Raw genomic sequence first — 21,715 nt, 5'->3', positions numbered from 1 at the left:
CCCACACATCTACACACATACATACACTTACGCACATCTATACACACCCACACACACACCCACATATACACACATACATACACATATGTACATACACACACACGTACATATACATATACATCTACACACAAACACACCCACATATACACATATATGCACATATTACACACATACACCCATACATACACATTTACAAACACATACACACATATACACGCACACGCAGAAATGGATTCTCAGGTTCAAAGATGTCATCAGACCTGGTCTCTTCGTCTTTCAGTTTTGCTCAGTTTCATGGGGTGGTAAGATAGGGAATATGCGGTCCAGGCAGAGGGTAGAGGGAGAGAAAAGAGAGAAGAAAAGGTGAGAGGACGAGGGGCAGGCGGGGGGATGAGGGGATTGCCTTCTGCCAAGATCTCTCTTCCATTCGATCTGCCAAACGCCGGCGTCTCGTTGGCCCCTCTCTGAGCTAATCGTGTGGCTGCCTGGCCAGGCCTGAGACCCCTGGACAGAGGTAGCTCTGCCGGGTCACAGAGACTGAAGACAGGTAAGGAGGTGGTTCCACAGACAGTTTAGGTTTGCGTTTCCCAGAAGATGGTGACTAAATGCCGAATTTAAAGGAAAAGGGCAGCTGTGCATCCTGGTACCTGACTGTACCCCGGCCCCACCCTCCCACCTCACCACAGTTTCTGATGTGCTTTCAACAATGTCTTCTCTTTTTCCCTGGCGACTTTACCGAATGATCTCGTTTCCAGGTGAGATGGGCAGAGCCCAGTCACGGCTCACCTGCCAGGGCTGGGCCCTGAACGCCTCCGTTCCCTTCTGTCCCCTCCCAGGACCCCCAGCACCCCCACAAGATGTTACCGTCCAGGCTGGGGTGACCCCCGCCACCATCCGGGTCTCCTGGAGACCACCTGTGCTGACGCCCACCGGGCTGTCCAATGGCGCAAACGTTACCGGCTACGGCGTGTACGCCAAAGGGCAGAGGGTGAGTTTTCGTTGGGTGGGTAGGGGGGGTTTGTTAGGCTCTAACGCAGCAGGGACCGGCCCGGTATTTGCTCAGTGGAGGAGGCAGGGTCTCCTCTTCCAGCCCTGATCGCTGGAGGCACCCTCAACCCCGAAGACTCCATCAGCGTGCACCCCAGGGCCCCTTCCTCATTTCCAGCACTCCCCCCACCTCGCTCCCCTCACTCATCCCCTGCCCTGCTCTGCTCTGGATTAAAAATGCAGGGGCCAGAGAGGGGACCCCTAGTATCAGAACATTCTTGATTGATGACTGCCTTATTAATTTCAACAAACTGAGTCTTAGCAAGATGATACCCATGGCCGAAGGCACGTCCCGCCTTAAAATACTGCTGGGTCTGCACGTTAACAGGTGACCAGGCCTTGACTCCAAGAAATGGGTATATCCCTGGTGCCTGGTGTGGGGAACCAAGGACACCAGCCCCCTATCCCTGCCTGGGGTGAAGTAGAAGCATCTGCCCTCAGGGAGGGCTTGGGAAAGCAGCTGCTCCTCACCGTCCCCAGCTCCACCCTGCAGGATCAGGGGTGACTTGGGAACAGAGGCAGTGCATCTGCCTGAGCCGCTTCCTGCAGACTCCTGTGCTCTGAGGCGGGAAGTCCCCAGCATGGGCCCTGACGCCTGCAGAGGAGGCCCTCAGCCCTGTTCTCTCCCAGCAGTCGGAAGCCCACGTTGGCCTCTGCCTGAGCCCCTCTCTTCCCTCCAGCTGTGGTGGTAATAAACCTGACACTCACTCCCCTCTCTGGCCCCTGCATCTACTCAGAATGGGTCCAGAGGATGGGAGATAAACGGTTGACGTCACTGGCCTGACGGAACCCTCTACCACTGATTGGGTCCTGGGGCCTGAGGTCTGTGAACCTGCCCCGCCCCCTCCCCGCAAGACTTCCTGGAGCTTCCATACCTGGCGGGTGGTTGGAGTCGGAGGTCGCTGGGCATGATCCTTTGCACCTGGCCTCTGGGCAGAGGACTGGCCGGCTCCCCATTGCAGGACCGCGGGGCTCACCTCGGGCAGCCCGCGAGCCAGCTCTGCTTGTCCACAGGTGGCTGAAGTCATCTTCCCCACGGCAGACAGCACGGCCGTGGAGCTTGTGCGGCTGCGGAGCCTGGAGGCCAAGGGCGTGACCGTGCGGACCCTCTCCGCCCAGGGCGAGTCCGTGGACTCTGCAGTTGCTGCCGTTCCCCTCGAGCTCCTGGTGCCTCCTACCCCCCACCCGAGACCTGCACCCCAATCAAAGCCATTAGCAAGTTCTGGAGTCCCCGAAACCAAAGATGAGCACCTGGGTCCCCACGCCAGGATGGATGAGGCCTGGGAGCAGAGCCGTGCACCTGGCCCTGTGCATGGGCACATGCTGGAGCCGCCCGTGGGCCCCGGAAGGCGGTCGCCCTCACCCAGCCGCATCCTGCCGCAGCCACAGGGCACCCCAGTGTCCACCACCGTCGCCAAGGCCATGGCCCGGGAGGCCGCGCAGAGGGTGGCCGAGAGCAGCAGGGTAAGGCTGGGGCTCCCGCCTCGGTGGCTCCTCAGTCCCCAAACCCCATGGAACGGGGCCCTGTAATCTCCCCAGCCCATGGAGGGGGACCCGCATCCCAGCTTGCAGGGAGGGGGGCCACGCTCAGCCCACAGCTTTGCTGGTGGACTCTGTCATGTGCCTGATCCTGACTGAGTTAAATGGTGTTTTTTATTTGCTAATATGTAGCCACATAACTAAGGAAATGCCAGGCACTTGCCTGGCTTAGCAAGCAGGCTCAGAAGAATCCAGACATGGCCTTGGTGTGCGACAAGGGGTCTGAGAGTTGCCCAGTGGAAGTTGGCCAGGACCCACTTTCCTGAACCAGGCTCTTCCTGGTTTTGCTGGCTGCAGAGTCCTAGGTTCTGTGTGTGTGTGCATGTAAATATATACACACACATGCACATATGTGTCTATACATGTATGGACATGCACCCATAGATACACATATCTCTATGCACCCTCATGTATATACATACATCTGTACCTATGTGTAGAAACGCATACGGACATATAGACCCCTGCATACATATTTGCATGCCTACTAACTGAACTTTTCTGGGTCCAGGAGAGAGCATGTGGATTGTGGTAGGGCATGTTCCGGATGATACACACAACGGGACGTGCGTTTTTGAGAAATCACCTGCAGAGTAATGCCCCCCGTGCAGGGCTGGGGGAAGAGATGTGGGGCTGGGCGCCAGAACGTGTGCCCGCATCCCCACCCAGAACCCGCTCTCATCTCTCCTGTTGTGTGGAGCCCGTTTCCACCTGAGGTGGCAGCACAGCCCTGGTCAGGACCCTCGGCCCTGCTGGGTCAGCCTGTGGGGTCTCACCGGGACCCTGCACTGTCCTCCTGTGAGTGTTCCTCTGGGCTGGGGGCCAGGCCAGGGAAACCGAGGCGGGGCACGCACTCTGAGAGGTCAGTGCTGAGCAGCTCAGGTGCGTCTAGGAGGACAGAAAGGACGATGGTGACACTGGGCAGGGAGCTACCTTCCGCCCCCACTCCGTCCTCCTGAGTGGGGCTGCCCCGGCAGCACCTCAGCACCTCCTGAAAAACTGGAAATTTTCTGTGAAATTTGCTAATTCGTTCGACATTGGCCACTAATAAAAATACTAAACATGAATTTGTGGCCTTTCTATAAAGGAAGCCCTTCAGAATATGTGAATTCACCATGGCTCTGACTGGTTCACAGGCAGGAGCCCAAGCCCTGAGCTTGGGAGGTGGTGCTTCTGGGGAGGCCGTGGGCAGGACGGGGTAGCAGCTGCCCTGTGGGATGCGGCTTCACTCCTGCTCCAGGTCCCCAAGAAGGCTGTGAAGGCAGGGAAGCCTGGGGCGGGAGAGAAAGCAAATACTTCCAAGTCCTATGTTTCAGACAAATGTGAATTGATCAAAGTATTAATAAAAGCTGGGCAGAGGAGACCAATGGAGGGAATGAGGGGTCATCTGTGTATCCAAATGTTACCTCAAAGGTTAAAAAGAGGCTGGACGCGGTGGCTCATGCCTGTAATCCCAGTAGTTTGGGAGGCCGAGGCAGGCAGATCACCTGAGCTCAGGAGTTTGAGACCAGCCTGACCAACAGTGAAACTCTGTCTCTACTAAAAATACAAAACTTAGCCAGGCATGGTGGTGCATGCTTGTAGTCCCAGCTACTCGGGAGACTGTGGCAGGAGAATTGCTTGAACCTGGGAGACAGAGGTTTCAGTGAGCTATGATCACGCCACTGCACTCCAGCCTGGGCGACAGAGTGAGACTCTGTCTCAAAAAAAAAAAAAAAAAAAGATTCTGGTGGGTCTGGGGCAGCGAGAGGGCGGCAGAGCTGGGCCCAAAGCACTGTGTTGGGGGTGCCTGGCCAGGCTCTGAGGGGCTGAAGGTTTGGTGAATGCAGGTGGGGCTGAGCGTAGCTGAAGGTGGCCCTGCCTCACCCGTGTGCCTCCTTTCTCTTTCCAAGTTAGAGAAAAGGAGCGTCTTCCTAGAGAGAAGCAGCGCGGGGCAGTATGCCGCCTCGGACGAGGAGGACGCCTATGACTCTCCAGACTTCAAGAGGAGGGGCGCCTCGGTGGATGACTTCCTGAAAGGCTCTGAACTCGGCAAGCAGGTGAGAGCGGGCCGGGCCCCACACCATCCTCCTGGTGGGCGCGGGCTCGGAGCAGGCCCTGTGGAGATCAAGAGACTTGGGCACTTTCCCCGCTACCCTTGGGTCCCTGAGAGAGATGGAGATGCCCAGCTGGGGCCCTAAGTCGTGCTAGATTTCTGAAGTTTATGTTTAATGCCTGTCACATACCCTCATTGGGGATAATTGAAAAAGTCGAAGTGCAGGGCTTCCACCCTCCCTCGCTGCACCATCCTGGTATTCGGTCATAGGGGTGGTTTTGCAGGTCCGGGTAGGGTTAGGCTCAGTTCAGGCAGAACCCGCCATTCGCTCATTCACCTCCGTTAACTGGGCAGATGTTTGTTGGCCATCTGTGTGCTAGGGAGGCATCATGGGAGCCAAAAATAACACAGTCAGTGTTCGTCCTTCAGAACAGCAAAACGGCAGAACTGGGCTCATGAGGAAGACATTCAGCCAGTTTGGGGTTTCTGTCTAATTTCCGATCGTGCATATTCTAATGGAAATGCCCTCAGATGCTGTAAAGAACAAAACTTGGACAACAGCAGGGACTGGAAATAACCGAGGGCCTGGGCAATGCTAAATAGTGGGAGCTCGAAGACGCTGCAGTTATCAGATCACACAGTATCCTCCGAACCCACTCCCACAGCAAAACAGCCCCATACCTGGAGAGGGGGACTGGCATCTCTCAGGCCTGGGTTTATGTCCCGGCTGGTTACAGACCACAAGTGAGCAAGTCCCCTGACTCCTCCAGCCATGACGTTCTTCATCTGGAAGATCCAAATCATTCAGAAACGGAATGCCCAACTAATCATGGCTAAGACAACAAAGACGTTTAATTACCCCACATCACAGGGAGTCTGCAGTAGAGGCTGCAAGGTGGATTTTTGGCTCTCAGTGTGTCAGGGGTCTGAGTTCCGTCTCGTCCATTCTCTTGGCCTTTCTCTCGTGGTTACAAAGTGGCTGCCACAGCTCCAATAATCACACTGTCCTATGAGAACACCCCAAGAAGGAAAAAAGGGATGGATGGAAGCCAGACTTCCTTCCAGTCAGACTTTCTGTGACATCTCGCTGAGCAGACTGAGGTCACATGGCCACCACCCAGGCAGGAACTGGCTTCCAATGAATGGCTTATCAGTGATGTGTCATCCGAAAGCCCACCAGGAAGGCCCAGTGGTAGAAAGGAGAGCTTTATTGGTGACATCAGTTTGCAGACCAGGAAGAGAGAGGCTCTGGCGTGTGCTGAGGGTGCTCTCTGTGAAGAGGGAAGGGCAGGGTGATTTTTATGCCTCACAGGGTCCACATTACACAGAACCATATGCATTCAGGTTGGGGAAAAGCTGTGCATCCATCCGCGAGGAGTCACACGCACATGCAGTGAGCAGACATATCTGTAGCATCCTCTGTGTGCACCGCACATGGGGCGGGTTTTAGTGTTAGAATGAGGTGGAATTGGCTCTTTCCACCAAAAGGTAAACCCCACGACTCAAAGCCTAAGCTAAAATGGGCTTAAGCCTCTTTAAGCTGAAACTGGCTTAATGTCTACAGTCGCTTATCAGAAAAGAGTGTGTGTAAGGCCGGTCCTCTGCCCAGTTGGAGTTGCGTGGTCTGGGTTGTAAATGAGAGTTAGGAGGAGTCCCATAGCGCCTGTTGTTCTGGAGTTTAGCAAGAGTGTGGGTTTTCTTGCAGTGTAGGAATTTACAGAGCAGCCATGCCAGCCAGGCCTTGACCCCTCGGCCCCAGGTACCTTTTATTTCCCTAACCTTAGGGGCCATCTCAGTTGAGAAAGAGGTATCTGTTTTGGTCTCTTGGGTCACAGATGATTCCTTTTCTTGGTGCTGGGCCCTGGGTGAGTTCTGGAGATAGGATTTCTGTTGACTGCTGTACTCGTCTGCTGGGGCTGCTGTCACAGAATACCATAGATCAGGTGGCTCAAACAACAGAAGTCTGTTTCTCACAGTGCTGGGGGCTGGAAGTCCAGGGCCGAGGCACCAGCAGGGCTGGTTTCCCCTGAGGCCTCCCCGAGGCCTGCAGATGGTGCCTTCTCCCTGAGTCCTTACGTGGCCTTTTCTCTGTACATCCCTAGTATCTTGTCCTCTTTTTATAAGGAAAATAGTCCTATTGGATTAGGACCCTACCATCATGATGTCATTTAATCTTAATCACTTCTTTAAATAGCTCATCTCCAAATAAAGTCACACTGGTGGTTAAGGTTTCAACTTCTGAATAGGGCGGGGTGGGGAAATACAACTTAGTCCATAGCAAATGTCGAGCCAGCAACACCTGCCACGATAGCACAGGTTTTATGAGGCTTTCTGTGTATTACATGACACGCAAAACACAACTGGCAAGTAGTAAGTGCTCAGTAAACCTAAGCTCTTATTTTATGTATACAGGGAAACTGAGGCCCACAGAATTGAGAATTTTTGTCCATGATTACGCAGATGGTCTTCTAACAGAGCTGGAATTAGATTGAACCGAGGCCTGAAGAAGACCTGTTTCCATGCCTTTCCCCATGTGCCATGTTCTCCCCACCTATCCAGGAGTGAATCATTACCTTCCCTGCAATCTGCTCAGGTTACAAACCCAGAGGAAAGGCTGGGGCACTTGTTCTCTGGGTGCAGGACCCACACCCCCACTGGTTTTTGAGATCGGCATTCAGTGCTGTCTTATGGCAGCCACAGCCCCAGGTGGCCCCAGAGCCCTTGACATGTGGCCACCTGGGGCTGAGTGTGACTGAGGCCCTGAATTTTTACTTCTATAAAATTAGGTCCAGATTAGTTTACATTCTAATTAGTTTACATGTAAACAGCCACACGTGGCTGGTGGCCACCAGTGCTGACGCCCAGCTCTGGATGACCACACCTGCTACAAGAGATGACTTTTCTAGAGAAGAGTAGAAACACGGCGGCAGAAACACAGCTCTGCACTTCCGAGGGCCTCCCACTCCTTCTGATGAGACTGCAGAGGAAGTCTGTTTGGCCAAGCATGCTATTAACACGTTTTCCTGCTTGTTTTCTTTTTTAACAGAGCAAACAGGTCTGTTTCTATTAAAATTTAAAAAGCGTTAATATTTAGCAGCATTGTTTTATGTTGTATTCATTTAGATGACAAGTGATACTTATTTTCCATTTACAGTTGAGATATTTTCTTTAAAAGTAACGTTAAATATTGATTCAATTCAAAGAATACATTCATTAATCATACAGATGGCGTCTGGCTAGGCGACGCATCATGACAGTGGTAGGGAGTGACTGAAGTTGAGCTGGTACACAGACTGCCAGTTTTACAACCCGGGAAGTGTTCCCTGACCATCCGCTTCCCCATGCTGCCCGCCCCGTCACATGAGCCCTTACCCCCTGGTGCTATCCCATCTGCTCCAAGACACTGATGTTCTAGTGGGTGGAAGCCTCCACTTTTAGTTGACTGCGGTATCTCTAGCATTTCACACATAGTAGGTGCTCAATGAATGTTTGTCGAATGAATGAATGAAAGAAGGGAGGCTGAGAGTAGCTGGGACATTTGCTCTGAGAAAATCACCTCCATTCTCCCAATATTACAAATGCATTTTCATTAAGTCCACAATGAGAAATGCTCACTGTACCAATAAATAATATCTTTAGTTATCTATTTTTAAAAGTATTTCATTGACAAAGATTGTCTATGTTCCAGGTGTACGTCTTGATGACTGGATGTGGGTACACATTGTGTAAAGACTGTCACGCATGGCTAAGCGTGGTGGCTCAAGCCTGTATTCCCAGCACTTTGGGAAGCCAAGGCGGGTGGATCACTTGAGGTCAGGAGTTTGAGACCAGCCAGGCCAACATGGTGAAACTCCGTCTCCACTAAAAATATAAAAATTAGCTGGGCGTGGTGGCAGGTGCCTGTAATCCCAGCTACTCAGGAGGCTGAGGCATGAGAATTGCTTGAACCTGGGAGGTGGTGGTTGCAGTGAACCGAGATGGTGATACCACACTCCAGTCTGGGCAACAGGGTGAGACTCCATCTCAAAAAAAAAAAAAAAAAAAAATGACTGTCCCAGTCAAGTTAATTAGTACATCCGTCATTGCCCATGCTGAACACTAGGCCCCCAGAACCTGCTCCACATGTAACTGAAAGTCTGTACGCTTATTAAATCTAAGGAAAGAGGCTTTTAAGAGGAATTTGTGATTTTTAGTTTGGCGAGAGAAAAGGTGGTTTGCCGAGTGGTAAGACTGAAGTTTGCTATAGTGATGATCCAAATCCTGTCTCGTGGAGGCTTTACCTCAGACTCTTTGTAAGTGAAATTTACAGCCACAGGCCTCCTGCTGGATGCGGGGCTCAGCACCTCCCCTATCCCCAGGGAGGGCCATCTGCCTGCTGGCATTCTCCACTGAGGACTGGAGGGTAAAGCTGCGTGTCCCCCTAGGAGAAGGCACCCGCCAAGTAGAGTGTCTAAGGTCATGTTCTCTGTCAGCAGAGGCAGGGGCAGACCTGGACCCTGGTCCCAGCCCTGTCGTTTACTTGCTGAGCGCCTTCAGCCGGTCACTAGACATCTCACTGAAATGCTGGTGACCTTTGCTTAGAACACTATTCCAAGAATGGAGAGAGGGCTGACCTCAAGCATCTGGCGAATGCCAGACACCTCTTTCCGTCCCAGGAGTTGACCCCTAGCTCACTGCGGGGGTTGAATAAAGTGAGACTGTGCGGTGGTGCAGGCAGTCCCTCCCCGGAGGCCTTGGGAGGGCCTCGTTAGACCCAGTCTCACCTTTTAAATCCATTTAAACCCAGTTCGCTTTCGTGCCTTCCGCTTGGAGCCTGGTTGGAAGCATTAGGGCTGGCGCAGCTGAGAGGCTGGTGTTGCAGACTGCCCGGCCGAGGCCCTTCCCGTCCTCCCTCTCACGGGCTTGGGGCAGGGAACCTTCCGCCCGCAGCCCCATGCAGCCTCCCTCAGCAGGCCAGGAACTGACCGTGACGCCAATGCATACACATCTTCATCTGGGTTAGTAATTGAAACCAGATTTTTTTTTAGATAAATAAGTCACAGAATGCTATTGAATACCTTTGTCTTGCCACAGCCCCGCAAAATAAACTGTTCTTAATCGATACCATGTAGCAAAAACAGAATATCTTTATGGATGTATTACATTCATCAATCTGAGTGCATCAGAACGTGTAGTTCGAGTTGTCGAAGGTTTACTTTGCTTTGAATACCGTTACCACGTGACTAGGTGCTTTCTCTGTGAGTGGAAACCCAGCGGCTGCTGCTGGCACCATCACTGGGAGAGACCACCAGGGCTGTCGCTGCCTCCAAGCTGGCATGTTACCAGGTAGCCTCTTCATTTAAACATACTTTTTTGTTGAAGCCTTTCTGCTGTCTGCAGCCTCCGCCCAGCGCCCCTACTATCTGCACAATCTTCGTCTCATGCTGAGGCTGAGCTGGGCCCGGAGTAAGCACACAGTCTGTGCGGCGGCTCCACCTCCTGCCAGGCCAGGCTGTCTGCCAATGTCTGCGCGTGTGTGTTAGACAACGTGGCATGTTTTAAAAACCTAAGTGTCTTTTGTTTTGTTTGTTTTTTGAGATGGAGTCTCGCTCTGTCACCCAGGCTGGAGTGCAGTGGGGCAATCTCGGCTCACCGCAAGCTCCACCTCCCGGGTTCACACCATTCTCCTGCCTCAGCCTCCCGAGTAGCTGGGACTACAGGCGCCCGCCACCACACCTGGCTAATTTTTTGTATTTTTAGTAAAGATGGGTTTTCACCGTGTTAGCCAGGATGGTCTCAATCTCCTGACCTTGTGATCTGCCCACCTCGGCCTCCCAAAGTGCTGGGATTACAGGTGTGAGCCACTGCGCCCCGCCTAAGTGTCTTTTTATGGTACATATACCCCTCACCTTACCACTATCCCTCTGCCCCTCTGACACAATGCTGGATCCAGTGTACACCTGGTGTGCACTGATCCCCACCGTCACCAGAGTTTGGAGCCTTTGTCCAGCCAATAAGTTGGAGAAGCTGAGGGTGCCCAGAAATGGACATTCTGCCCGCGTGTCTTGTAAGCCCCAGTGGGTTTTCTATCTTGTCCAGAGCTCAGGTGTTTCTGTACCTGTTGGAGCTGAGAGACCTGCGCTGATCCCATCTGTGCCACTTCAACAGAGAGAGTGGGTGTGTCCTCTCTCCAGCCTCACTTTCCAGAACGAGTAACACACACCCTGTGCCCGTCTCTAGGCCTGTGAGCCCCGCGAGTCAGCGAAGCAGGGAAAGGGTTGGCAAGCTCAGTCTGGCCTCTTGTAGGATGCGGGAGGAGCCGCCCGCTCAGTAGCCCCTTTTCTTGGCCCCCAGCCGCACTGTTGCCATGGAGACGAGTACCACACAGAGAGCAGCCGGGGGTCTGACCTCTCAGACATCATGGAGGAGGACGAGGAGGAGCTGTATTCTGAAATGCAGCTGGAGGACGGGGGAAGGAGGCGGCCCAGCGGCACGTCCCACAATGCCCTCAAGGTGAGTGGCTGGGGAAGGGGGACCCTGCACTCCGTCCCCAGAGTAGCTCCATCCACGTCCCTTTGCTGGGGCTGGTGAGGCAGGCTCCAGAGGGGCCTTGCCCTACAACCAGTAGCCCTCGGATTTGGATTCGCTTCTTTCTCACTATTGAATCTGCATTTGGGAATTACCTACACTCCTGTCTTGCTCTTGGCCAAAAGGTCTGGGTAAAGGAGTTTAGAGGAATCTATTTGGCAGCCTCCAGGGGGCACCCAGCTCTGTGCCAGGAACTGAAGTGGGGGGAATAGAACAAAGAAGACCCCCTCCACAGCCTTAAGTCTCATCTCGAGAGAATCGGCAGCCGAGAGAGCGTGCATCAACCTCTAAATCTAAAGCGGAGGCCAGGACGGTGTGGTCAGCAGGGAGCTCCTTAAAGGAGGGCACTATGGTGGCCCTGCCTGGTGGTGGGCAGGGGTCAAGCACAGTGAGGTCGGAGGAGATGGGTGTCCCACATCTGATCACACTGGCCTTAAAGACAGGCTGGAGGCTCCATGCACCTGCTCAGACCACCTCCCGCTAGACTCTCTCCCTTCTGCTCTGGCAGAGGCCATCGGCAAGGGGTCGACAGGCGGTTACCTGCAGGAATATTGAGCTCGAGGCACCCTAGAGCCAAGGAGGGTGGGTTTCCCATCCACGTGGCTTCCCCTCGGTCCTGGCCTTGGGGAGATGTTTGTCATTGCTGCTGCGGTCGCTGGCCAGTGCGTCCGACTCCCGCGTTCATGTGCTCTGCAGGGCAGTGCGGGATGACCAGCTCTATGCACCAGGCCCTGTGCTAGGCTAAGGGGTGCCCTCTGCAGGTCCCAACCTAATGGGGAGACAGACAAAGGCAAGCCATTGGTAGGAGCTTTGTGGGTTTTCCAAACGAAAAAGGCCTTGGAGAGGAAACCCCCCGGGACGAAGCTTCCCAGCACTGCTTTCTCCAGGAACAGAGGGCGTGCATTTTGAATGGTGGACAGAAGACTCATCCAAATCTGGCCTGCCAACTCGGTGCCTACTTGCATAGACAAGACTGACTTATGTTCTCCTGGCAAAGGCCCCTGGCAGGGCCTTGGGGGATGTCCTGTCACCAAAGAACATGCCAGATCCCTATGCAAACCCTGCATGGTGCAGCACGTGCTATCCCCGGCAGCTCCTCCGTCCCCGCTCCCAGGTGACACCACGGAGCAGGTTCTCACTGGCCTTTGCGGAGTGGTCCAGTCTGACCCCACGACCCCTCTGTGTGCCCCAGAGCCAGGAGCTCCGAAAAAGTGCCCATGAGTCAGGCCCGGTGAGGCGGGCAGCTGGTCTTCCCTCGCCCCCTGATGCCTTTCCTTTTGATGGAGGAAGAGCCCGGGAATTGCTTAGTAGAGAAATAATGTCACCTTCTCTCCTCAGAAGGTGGCCCAGGGTCAAGCAAGTTCATCATAAAGTTCCTGGGCTGAGCCCCACCCCCACAGGCACAGCCCCACTCTCTCCACCTCTTAGCAACAGGGGGATCGCTGGGGCTGAAGCTCGGCCAGGATGGCAGCAGCCTCCCTCTCCCATCCACAAGGTGTTGTCTGGTTTTAGAAATCATGTAGGAGGCTGGGCTCGGTGGCTCATGCCTGTAATCCCAGCACTTTGGGAGGCCGAGGCGGGCAGATCATGAGGTCAAGAGATCGAGAACATCCTTACCAACATGGTGAAACCCCGTCTCTACTAAAAATACAAAAATTAGCTGGGCATGGTGGCACACGCCTGTAATCCCAGCTATTCGGGAGGCTGAGGCAGGAGAATCACTTGAACCTGGGAGGCAGAAGCTGCAGTGAGCTGAGATTGCCCCACTGCACTCCAGCCTGGGCAATAGAGTGAGACGCTGTCTCAAAAAAAAAAAATAGAAATCATGTAGGCAGGTCTGGATTTCTGGGTTCTCTTTAGAAATTACAAGATGTGGTACAGAGATCTGGTCACTCAGCGCACACGTTCTCACGTGGCAGTGAGGAGCTGTAGCGGAGCCGGAGCCCTGATGGGCATGGCAGTGTTTGGCCCCCGCTGGCCTGGTTCACTCATTCCCGCCTGCCTTGGAAAGTGCCTGGGGTTGCCATCCCTGTCCTCTAAGGATGGTTTGTTTTCGATGTCCTTATTCGCTCCAATATTAGCTGATGTGCTCCCGAATCTGCAAAGAGAAGGGAGAGAGCTATCAACTGCACAGTGCGTGCCCCGATGCCTCCTCACCTGCCTTGTGGCAAGTCCCAGGCCCATGGCAGACCCTGTGTTAGGCAAATCCCACATGGTCCCCAAGATCAAGGGGCCCACAGCAAGAGGGGGGACAGACAAGTGGCCCTGTTCCGTGCCCATGTGGCTCATCTCTACTGAGCATCCCGAGGGCCGACGGCCAGGACCCAGGGACACGCTTTGCCTGGGCGGTCAGCCAAGCCCCCTTGAAGGAGAGACCAGTCAGGAGTCCTTCGTGCTCTTTGGGTAGAGGGTGAGTTGAGGGCTGTTCCCAGCAGAGAGTGATGACGTGCAGATGGGCAGTATAAGAGCCATGGACACTGGTTAAGCAGCTCCCGGTGTGGCCAGCTCTGTGCCACCCACTAGCGACCGTGATGGCTCAAGTGTGGCTCTCAGGGACTTGAGGCAGGATGCAGGATGCAGAGGAGACAGGCGGACCCCAGTCCTTTGCTGACACAGACTCTGCACGATGGTGTGCGGGCGCTGTTGGTGGGGCCGGGGATGGCGTGGTTTCACGCAGCTTGTATCTTAGCAGGGAGAAGGGTGACACGTCGGCCTAACTAGAAAGTCCTGCAGAGGGTGCCGAGCGCTGGAAGGGAAGTGGGCCCAGTGGATGGACAGGGACGGGTCAGGCTCCCTGTCTGGTGAACTGTCTCCAGTCACACTCGGCCTCCAGTGGCAGCTGCCCTCAGGGTTTCTGAGGATGTAGCCCCCGGGCAGTCTCCCCTGGCACCGTGGCCACACCTACTGTCTACAGCAGCGGTACCGTGGGCACTGTGGGGCCTGATGTGCCGCCGGGATCTCACCTGCCCTCTCCTTGGCTGGATGCATGGCGCTGGCTCCTGCCCGGCCCGCTGGCTCTGTGTGTGCTCTGCCTCAGCCTCCACCCCGCCCCAGCCCCGTAACCCATTCTGTTTTCATTGCAGAGCCCTCCACGGCATGCCCCCGGCCTGAGTAGACGCATGCTTCCCCCCGCTCGGTGCCTCCAGGACTAATTCTGTCTGTATTTTCTTTCCTCCCCTGGCCCCCACTTCATGCTGACCACACACTCTTTCCCGCGCCTGTTCTTGACACACCACCCCGTAAGGACTGCACTGACCATAGGACCTCGGAAGGCACTTTCTGGGAGCAGCCCGAGTTTCCCCACCAGCCCCACAGGAAGAGACTTTTCAGTATCCCCGAAGTAGCAGAAGAGGACGGAGAGTGCTGTGGGCTGCTGCACAAGCAGGGTACAGGGCTGTCCCCCAGGGCCAGGACGGGGCTGGCCAGAGAGCCCAGGCCCGGCAGGCCCTACAGGGGCGACGAGGCCCCTCGGCGCTCCTGGTTCCCGGTGAAGCACAGGGGCTCGGGGGCCGTCCCCCACGTGGAGGACTTCCTTCTGGAAGACAGGGGCTGTCGGTTCAGCTGCTCGGCCACCCGGAGCCCGGACAGCGGCCTGGACTGTGGGAGTGAAGAGGACGAGTCGCGGTTTGGCTTCGGAAACACCGTGGCCGCGTGCAGCCCAGGCCCTGGCCACTGTCCCTGCAGGAGGGTCCTGAGGCCGCTCCTGGCCCGGCGGCGGACGCTGACCCGGCAGAGCAGCGTCGAGGAGGACTTTGGGGAGCAGGTGGGCCCTGGTGGCCTCCTCAGGAACGACGACCCCCAGCCCGGCCTGGAGAGGCCGCCCCCCAGGAAGCACGGCTGGGGCGAGCCCACCGAGCACCAAGATTTTCGGGGTGTCTGGAAGAAAAGCATAACCATGCCCGACAGTAGGGCAGCTGCCCCCCACGCAAAGCCACCTCCCAGAGTCGCACAAGGCCCCCCGGTGTGTGACCTAAACTTCCTTTTCACAGCCACTTGCCAAACCAATCTGTTCCATCCTTTCACTGGTTTTCTGTTTGTTCTGGTGTCCATCCCTGGGGACTCTCTTGCTGGCTGTCTTTCGTTTTCCCTGCATTTTTGATTTCTCAAGTCCCATTTGCTTCCCAACCTTTTGCCCATGCTGAAGATGTCTTTACTTTGCTTAGAGCAATGATTTCCACCCCCCGGAATCAGTAATGAGTGTGGCCGCTTGAATTAAAGGACAACTGAGTGTAAATTTTAATTAAGGGTTAGCTGAAGTGTGACTATCTGAAAGCTTGGCAACATGTTTGTGTTCACAGGGATCCTTAGGGATTTATTTATGACTACTAGTATTGTCGAGGGTTTTTTTTCCTTGTTATTTTGGAGTTTTTTTCATTGCTTTCTGACATTTATAACCAAAAAAAAAAAAAAAAAAAACAATGATTGAAGAAATCTTTTTTTTTTTTTCCGCATATTGTTTCCAAAGTTCTTGTTTTTTTCCCATTTCTTTTCTGTGCCCACAGTTTCCAGAACAAATTTTCCATGATCAGCCTTCTCCCCGCCGGCCCTGCCGTCTGGGCTTGTTGTTGGTTTTGAGCATAGGGATTCATTGAAGGCTTCATTCATCTCTATATTGTGTCCTCTTTTCAGAACATTTGCTCCTGTCATGCTGACCTTTTCATTGAAAACACAGGTGAGCCATCCACATGGCGCCAGGCCTTGGGTCTGAGGCCGTGTGCTTGCGATGGGCCCACCCAGGAGAGGTGCAAGATCCGTGCCTCGGTGACTCAGCCGCCCACGGCAGCCCGCAGCCTCCCCTGCCCTGCCACAGACACACCTCATCCCCGGACTCCCTTCCCACCGTTCATGCCTGTGTTCCTGAGAACTTCCTCACTCCATTTACTTACTAGCGAGGAGAAGGTTTTGCTGTGATTGTCTTTAGTCAATCCTAACCCTGATCTAAAGGTGAATTTAGAGGTGAACTTAGCCAGAAAGGAGACCTGTCTGAGTCCTAGAATGTTACCAGCATTTTCAGATTAGGAGTAGAATGTTGAGTTTTGAAGCTGATAAAATGTAGAAACTTCCGTCTTTCAGTTTTTTGAAACCTCACATACGACTTTTATCCAAGCAGGACAGGAGGAACTGCAACATCTTCCCCACTTTTGTGACAGCTGGGAGGGGGGCATGTGGAGACTAGGAGGGACTCAAGTGCTCCAAGGAGCCAAGGTGGGGCGGGATGTATTCAAGCCATTGTCTCTTTGGTCCCAAAACATTTGTCTTCAGCACCAGCAGCAGCAACCAAAAGAGACCCCCCCACAAGGAATTATTTTTGCCCTCACCCCACCATGCGCCCAGCAGCGGCTCCGAGTAGACAGTGGGGTGCCGGTGCCTGGCTTTGTTCTCTCCCAGGCCATTCAGCTAACCTTTCAGTTAAAAGCTAAGTTTAGTTGCCTTTACAGATTCTGCTTCTCAACCCACTTGATTTGGCTAACTGAATTCTTCAGTTCCCAATGCTGGCGAGACTTACGACTTTGTTGTTGTTTTGTCTTTAGATTTTAGGGAACCCAGCCTCTGCAGGACGGGTGGATCACATGGGCCGGAGGTTTCCCCGTGGCAGCGCTGGTCCTCAGAGGTCCCGGCCCGTGACAGTCCCATCCATCGGTTAGTGGCCCCATCATCGCTGTTGTGTCTTTCAGCCGCGGAGCATGTGGCTGCTTACTCCATCTAAGCATGAACAAAACTTTAGGAGTAGCATTTTCCGCTAAGCAAAGAACACTGTTATTCATGGCAAAAAGAAGGCAGGAACAGCACAAGATAAATGAAAGCTATTTGTAAGTATTCTTGAAATATCAAATGGGCCTTCTACATCCATGTTCTCCCAGCTGATTGTTTCCTGGAGAGCTTCACAGGGTAAGCACTGAAGGGGGGACCACTTTGTGTCACCTCCCTCATCCTGGCATGGGCTCCCTGGGACACTCAGGGTCACAGTCCATGGCAGGTGCAGAAGCTGGATGTCGGCGTGCCTCAGGGGGTCTGTGGGCCCCACCCGAGGGAATGCTGCCTGTCTGCAGAAGACACGCTGGCAGCAGAGCTAAATCCTGGGGGACACCGTGCAGCTGAGTGTGCCCCTGAAATGTGTGCTCCCCACATCCATCTGGGCACCTCCCTTGCTCATGAGTCATCATCTGGCATTCCGTTTCCATTCTCTTCCTGACTTTTTGGAATTCAGCCAGCCATGCTGAAAGCTATCGTTTTAGTCATCCTAATCAATCCATGGAGGGGGATACTTCTATTATTGGAATCAATCATGGCAAGGAGAATTCCAAAAAGTATTATGCACAAGATAATGGAAGCTGGTCATCAGCACAGAGGAACCAGGCTTCTATGCACACACACACACACACACACACACACACACACACACACACACACATATAAATGCAGGGAGAACTCTTGATACAGCAGAAATAGATGAGGAGAAACCGTCTTGGTTTGGCATGACAGGGCTCAAGGAGGATAACTTCTGGATAGTCTAGGCCACTGAAAAGCCACCTGGAATCTCATTGAAATAGCTGAAGTTTAAAAGGCCATTGGTCTTTTCCATCAATTCAAAATGAAGAAAGGCTTCATAACGCAAAACAGATTCTTTGAAATTGTGTCCTGCCAGACTTTTTCTTCCTTGTACGATTCAAACAATAAGAAAAAAATTCCTTTTCCATCTTTACAGCTTTTAGATTGTTTTTATGTTTCACCGGTAAAAATTTCATGCAATGTTAAAGATCCTTAGGAAACCGTATTTTCAGTTAACTGAATAATAAAAGATGCAGTCAGGCTCACAGAACATTGATGGCACTTATTACAGATCAACTAGCAGGGTTAGTGGAGCCCAGATTCCTTTCGGGTATTCTAAACCTAGTGTGTGTCTCTCAAATCTTCATTCAATTCGTGTGTCATTCCCTCTGGAGGGACTATGGAGCTTAATAAATCGGTTCTCCTGGCTTTCATGTTAAATGACCTGTCCGAGATGTCCTGCCTTGAGAAACGAGGTGGGGAAAAGGCCAATCCCCCTGTTCAAGGCTCTCATTCTCTCTCTGTGGTTAGGGTGAGTTTTCGAGTCTTCATTTGACTGTAACTTTAATGAGTGAAGACTGCAAGCACTGCTCAGGAAGTGACCTGGGGATGGTGTAGCCACTGAGAAGTTCATGCTGCGGGCGCTCAGAACGGACGTCCTTTGGAAGACGCATGGTGGCTCTTCCACTCCAGTCTCCTAGGACTGAGAACTGAAAACTGTGCTGTGACACATCAGCACTTGAGCCAGGAAGTCCAAGAAAACCAATCCCGGGCCTGCAGTCTTGCCAGGGTGACCCTCGCTGTCAGAGTCTGGCTTAAATCTACTGTCCTGGGTTGTCTTGTTGCTTGGACTTAGACTCAATATTGGCTTAAATAATTATTTTTTGTCTCCGCTTTGGTTTGCTATTTTCCTAGATCAGTATTGCTTTTCAAATGGCTGTATATTGTTGAGACTTTTTTTTAAAACTACATTCATCAGCAGTGAGAAGCTTTAAAGTTTTATTAGTATCATAAAAATCCTTCCCAAATGAAACTACTTTTGATGAATTTGGTTGGATTTTTCTGAAGCCGTAGAATTCCAAAGGCTGCATGTGTGTCTTAATTTCAGTAGGACACTTGTTAAATTGGTGAAAGAGCAAATCTATGTCAACACCTTAACAAGGAAAAAGCCTCTGAACATAACTCAGAAAAGAGTTAACTGACAAACCTATGATAGGTTTGCTTTAATTGTGCTGACTTCTTATCATGTAGCAAGCCGGGACACCACATAAAATAACTCTAACCAGATACTTTACACACAAATACACATCTCAGCACCTATTATGGTTTCAGAAGGAAACAGAAGCGGAGGGTGCTTATCACCCACCTGAGGAGGAGGAGGACTCGGCAAAGAGCTTTGGGAAATGAACATCAGCGACAGCTGAACAGACAGGATATTCCTCTAGTTGTCATTTACTTCTATTTTTCTTGTGAAAATATTAGAAAACAATATTTTAGAAATCTATATTTCAAAGGCATTACTTATCTTTTTCAGAGGCAATTAAGTCTGTAAACCATATACTTCCTATTTTTAATAAGCAGTGGACCTACAATGAAAAATAATATAACTTTTAATATTCTCTGGATTTCCAAAATTTAAAAAATGTCCTTCATGATTAAAAAACAAAATTATGTGGCTTCATATCTAATAAATTCTAAACCATATAATTAGCGTAAAGAGGCCTCAACATTGATAGATGTCTTCAAATATATACTTAATTAGGTTTGGTTTTTATCCTTTATAACTTTTGGTCTTTGCATTTATCTAGTTGTTGACCTGTCAGACAGAAGGCCTGTAGCTTCACTCTTCTAAAACCGAAGCACCACGTTCAAGAGGATTCTGTTCTTAGGAATCAACTCTGAATATCTCCTCTGTATTCTCCCATTTTTTGTTATTTTGGCTACTGAGCCTACAAAGTGAGGAAAGTCCAGCATGTTTTCTTTGTGTCCAGGGAGGAAAAATAAAAACATTAATAACTCTATTGACAAAGCTTTGCCCCTTAAAAAGGGGAGCTCTTTTCTTCAGGTTTCCCTGCAACAAAAAAATCAAAAGCTGTCAACTCTGTTTAATAGATGATTCCCTTTATCTCCATAGAAATTACAACGGACAGTAGCAGTGAGGGCAGTTGCTCTGGGCCAGGTAGTGAGGGAAACCTCTCTCCTGTAGAAGACGGTGCTTATTCTTATGGCACCGGTGGATTTGGGAGCCCACCCAGGCGGCCAGGCATGAGCCCTGATCTCCCACACGATATGCACACCCTTCCTCCTAACAAAGACCCCTTGGGCCAGCACACTTCCTCAGCAGGATGGGAGGCAGTGCCCACTCCCCCCAGGGTCAGACGGACAGCTGTAGGTAAGTGCTTCTTTTAGTCTCGCCTGCCATCACCAAGGACAAGGGACCCCCAACTGCCCAGTCCAGTCTGCAGTGAAGCCAAGTTTCCATGGACACATTCCAGGGAGGCTGCTACTCTTTCCCTGTCGAGGTTTGGTGCTCATAACCATCCAGTGCATCCTCTCTGGAAGAACATACGGTGGAGTCACCACATACGCTGATTTTATTCACATACGTTCAACTCCAAGTGCTCCACCCACCTCTACCCCACACCTGTCTTCCCCCCAAAACAACGTGACATTGTGGGCAGTTCTCTGGAAGGAGCCTTCGTTGGGGGACTGGCCTCAGGCAGCTCTGTGTTGGGGTGTCTGCCTAAATGCCTCCTGTGGTGTGGCCAGTTGCATGGTCCATGTGAGTTTGGACTTGAAGACACAAAGATGTTTTCACAGATCATGGTCCTTGAGTATAAGCCACCTACTGAGAAAATGCACTCTTACGTAGGCTATAGGAGGGACCTGAAAGATTTTCAAGGGGTATGTTGACCACCCCCAACTCTCTCTAGAATCTGACCTTAGCCCCAGACCCCTCTGCACGTTTTGATGCCACAAACTTGCCACATAAACTCAGCTGGGAAGTGCTGAGAACTTGCTTGGAAAATGCTGTAGCCAGAGGTTCTCCTCCACTGGCATTTTTCCGTACCTGGAACTGCATTCAGTAGATCACACTGACATGGTCATTAAGTTCCTCCAGCAGATCTCCAGCAGAATGGAAAGCAGGCGTCCTTCTCATGCAGCCACAGCTGTTCTCCACCATCATCCCTGGGTGTGAGCAGGGGCTGCACAGCTGTGCCTGTTGTAGAGGCCACAGAGCGCTTCACATTCTATTGAACTCAGATACCACTTGAAACTAGAAAAAAGTCAGTTTTTTTCACGGACTATCAACAAAATCAAAACAGCCTGGAGAAATTAATGAAGGCTGCTGTGGAAAAGTTTTGTTCTTTGGCAGAAATTACTGACATTTTAGATTAGGCATTCAAAAAAGACTCTGAATCTCAATAATGTAAACAATTCATTGCATTTTAAAATTCAACCTTTCCTGCAGCCAAAGTGCTTTTTATTTTTAGACTACGTGTTTTATTTTTTCTGGTGAAAGAGGCCAAACGGTTTGGTTCTTTCTCCACCACCTGTCCTGTCTCTTCTGCATACCTGTGTCGTCTCGTCCCACCACCTGTGTTCCTCATGCTGGGACAGAAGCTCACACTGGGCTGCTTCTCCCAATCCTGCTCTCTCTGCTGCCAGCTGGCGTGTTTCTCACTTGCTTCCTTGATAGTGTTGTGAGACCACCTCCCATGATCAGACCAATATTATCTGTCAGTTCCCTCTCCCCCGCATTCTCTCTCCATACATATATACACATATGTACACATCTATCTAATGATGTTTAGTGATCCACATGTATATATATGCATATGTATTAGGATTTCCAAAATAATTGTTTTGATTTCTTTAAAATCAACTTTCAACTTTTATTTTGGATTCACCGGGGTACATGTGCAGGTCTGTTACATGGGTATAGTGCAGAATGCTGATGTTTGGGTTACAAATGAT

General features: G+C 51.9%; 1 protein-coding gene across 11 annotated transcripts in view; it reads left to right on the top strand.

The window, feature by feature from the left end:
• The window catches only part of RIMBP2 (RIMS binding protein 2), a 325,580-nt gene that overhangs the window by 282,376 nt on the left and 21,489 nt on the right, over window positions 1-21,715 (top strand). For 8 of the 11 annotated variants that reach the window (XM_055096371.2, XM_055096374.1, XM_055096373.2 and 5 more), the window contains 6 exons: window positions 837-988; window positions 2,062-2,511; window positions 4,479-4,625; window positions 10,955-11,113; window positions 14,433-15,149; window positions 16,720-16,828. In XM_055096371.2, the coding sequence (XP_054952346.1) occupies window positions 837-988; window positions 2,062-2,511; window positions 4,479-4,625; window positions 10,955-11,113; window positions 14,433-15,149; window positions 16,720-16,828 (1,734 nt within the window). The remainder of the gene's footprint in view (window positions 1-836; window positions 989-2,061; window positions 2,512-4,478; window positions 4,626-10,954; window positions 11,114-14,432; window positions 15,150-16,719; window positions 16,829-21,715) is intronic. The other 3 variants (XM_055096375.1, XM_024931140.3, XM_063593224.1) reach the window with 2 other exon arrangements.

This window comes from Pan paniscus, chromosome 10, assembly GCF_029289425.2.
Source record: "Pan paniscus chromosome 10, NHGRI_mPanPan1-v2.0_pri, whole genome shotgun sequence".
Lineage (NCBI taxonomy): Eukaryota > Metazoa > Chordata > Mammalia > Primates > Hominidae > Pan > Pan paniscus.
This window is presented reverse-complemented; position numbering and strand designations above follow the sequence as displayed.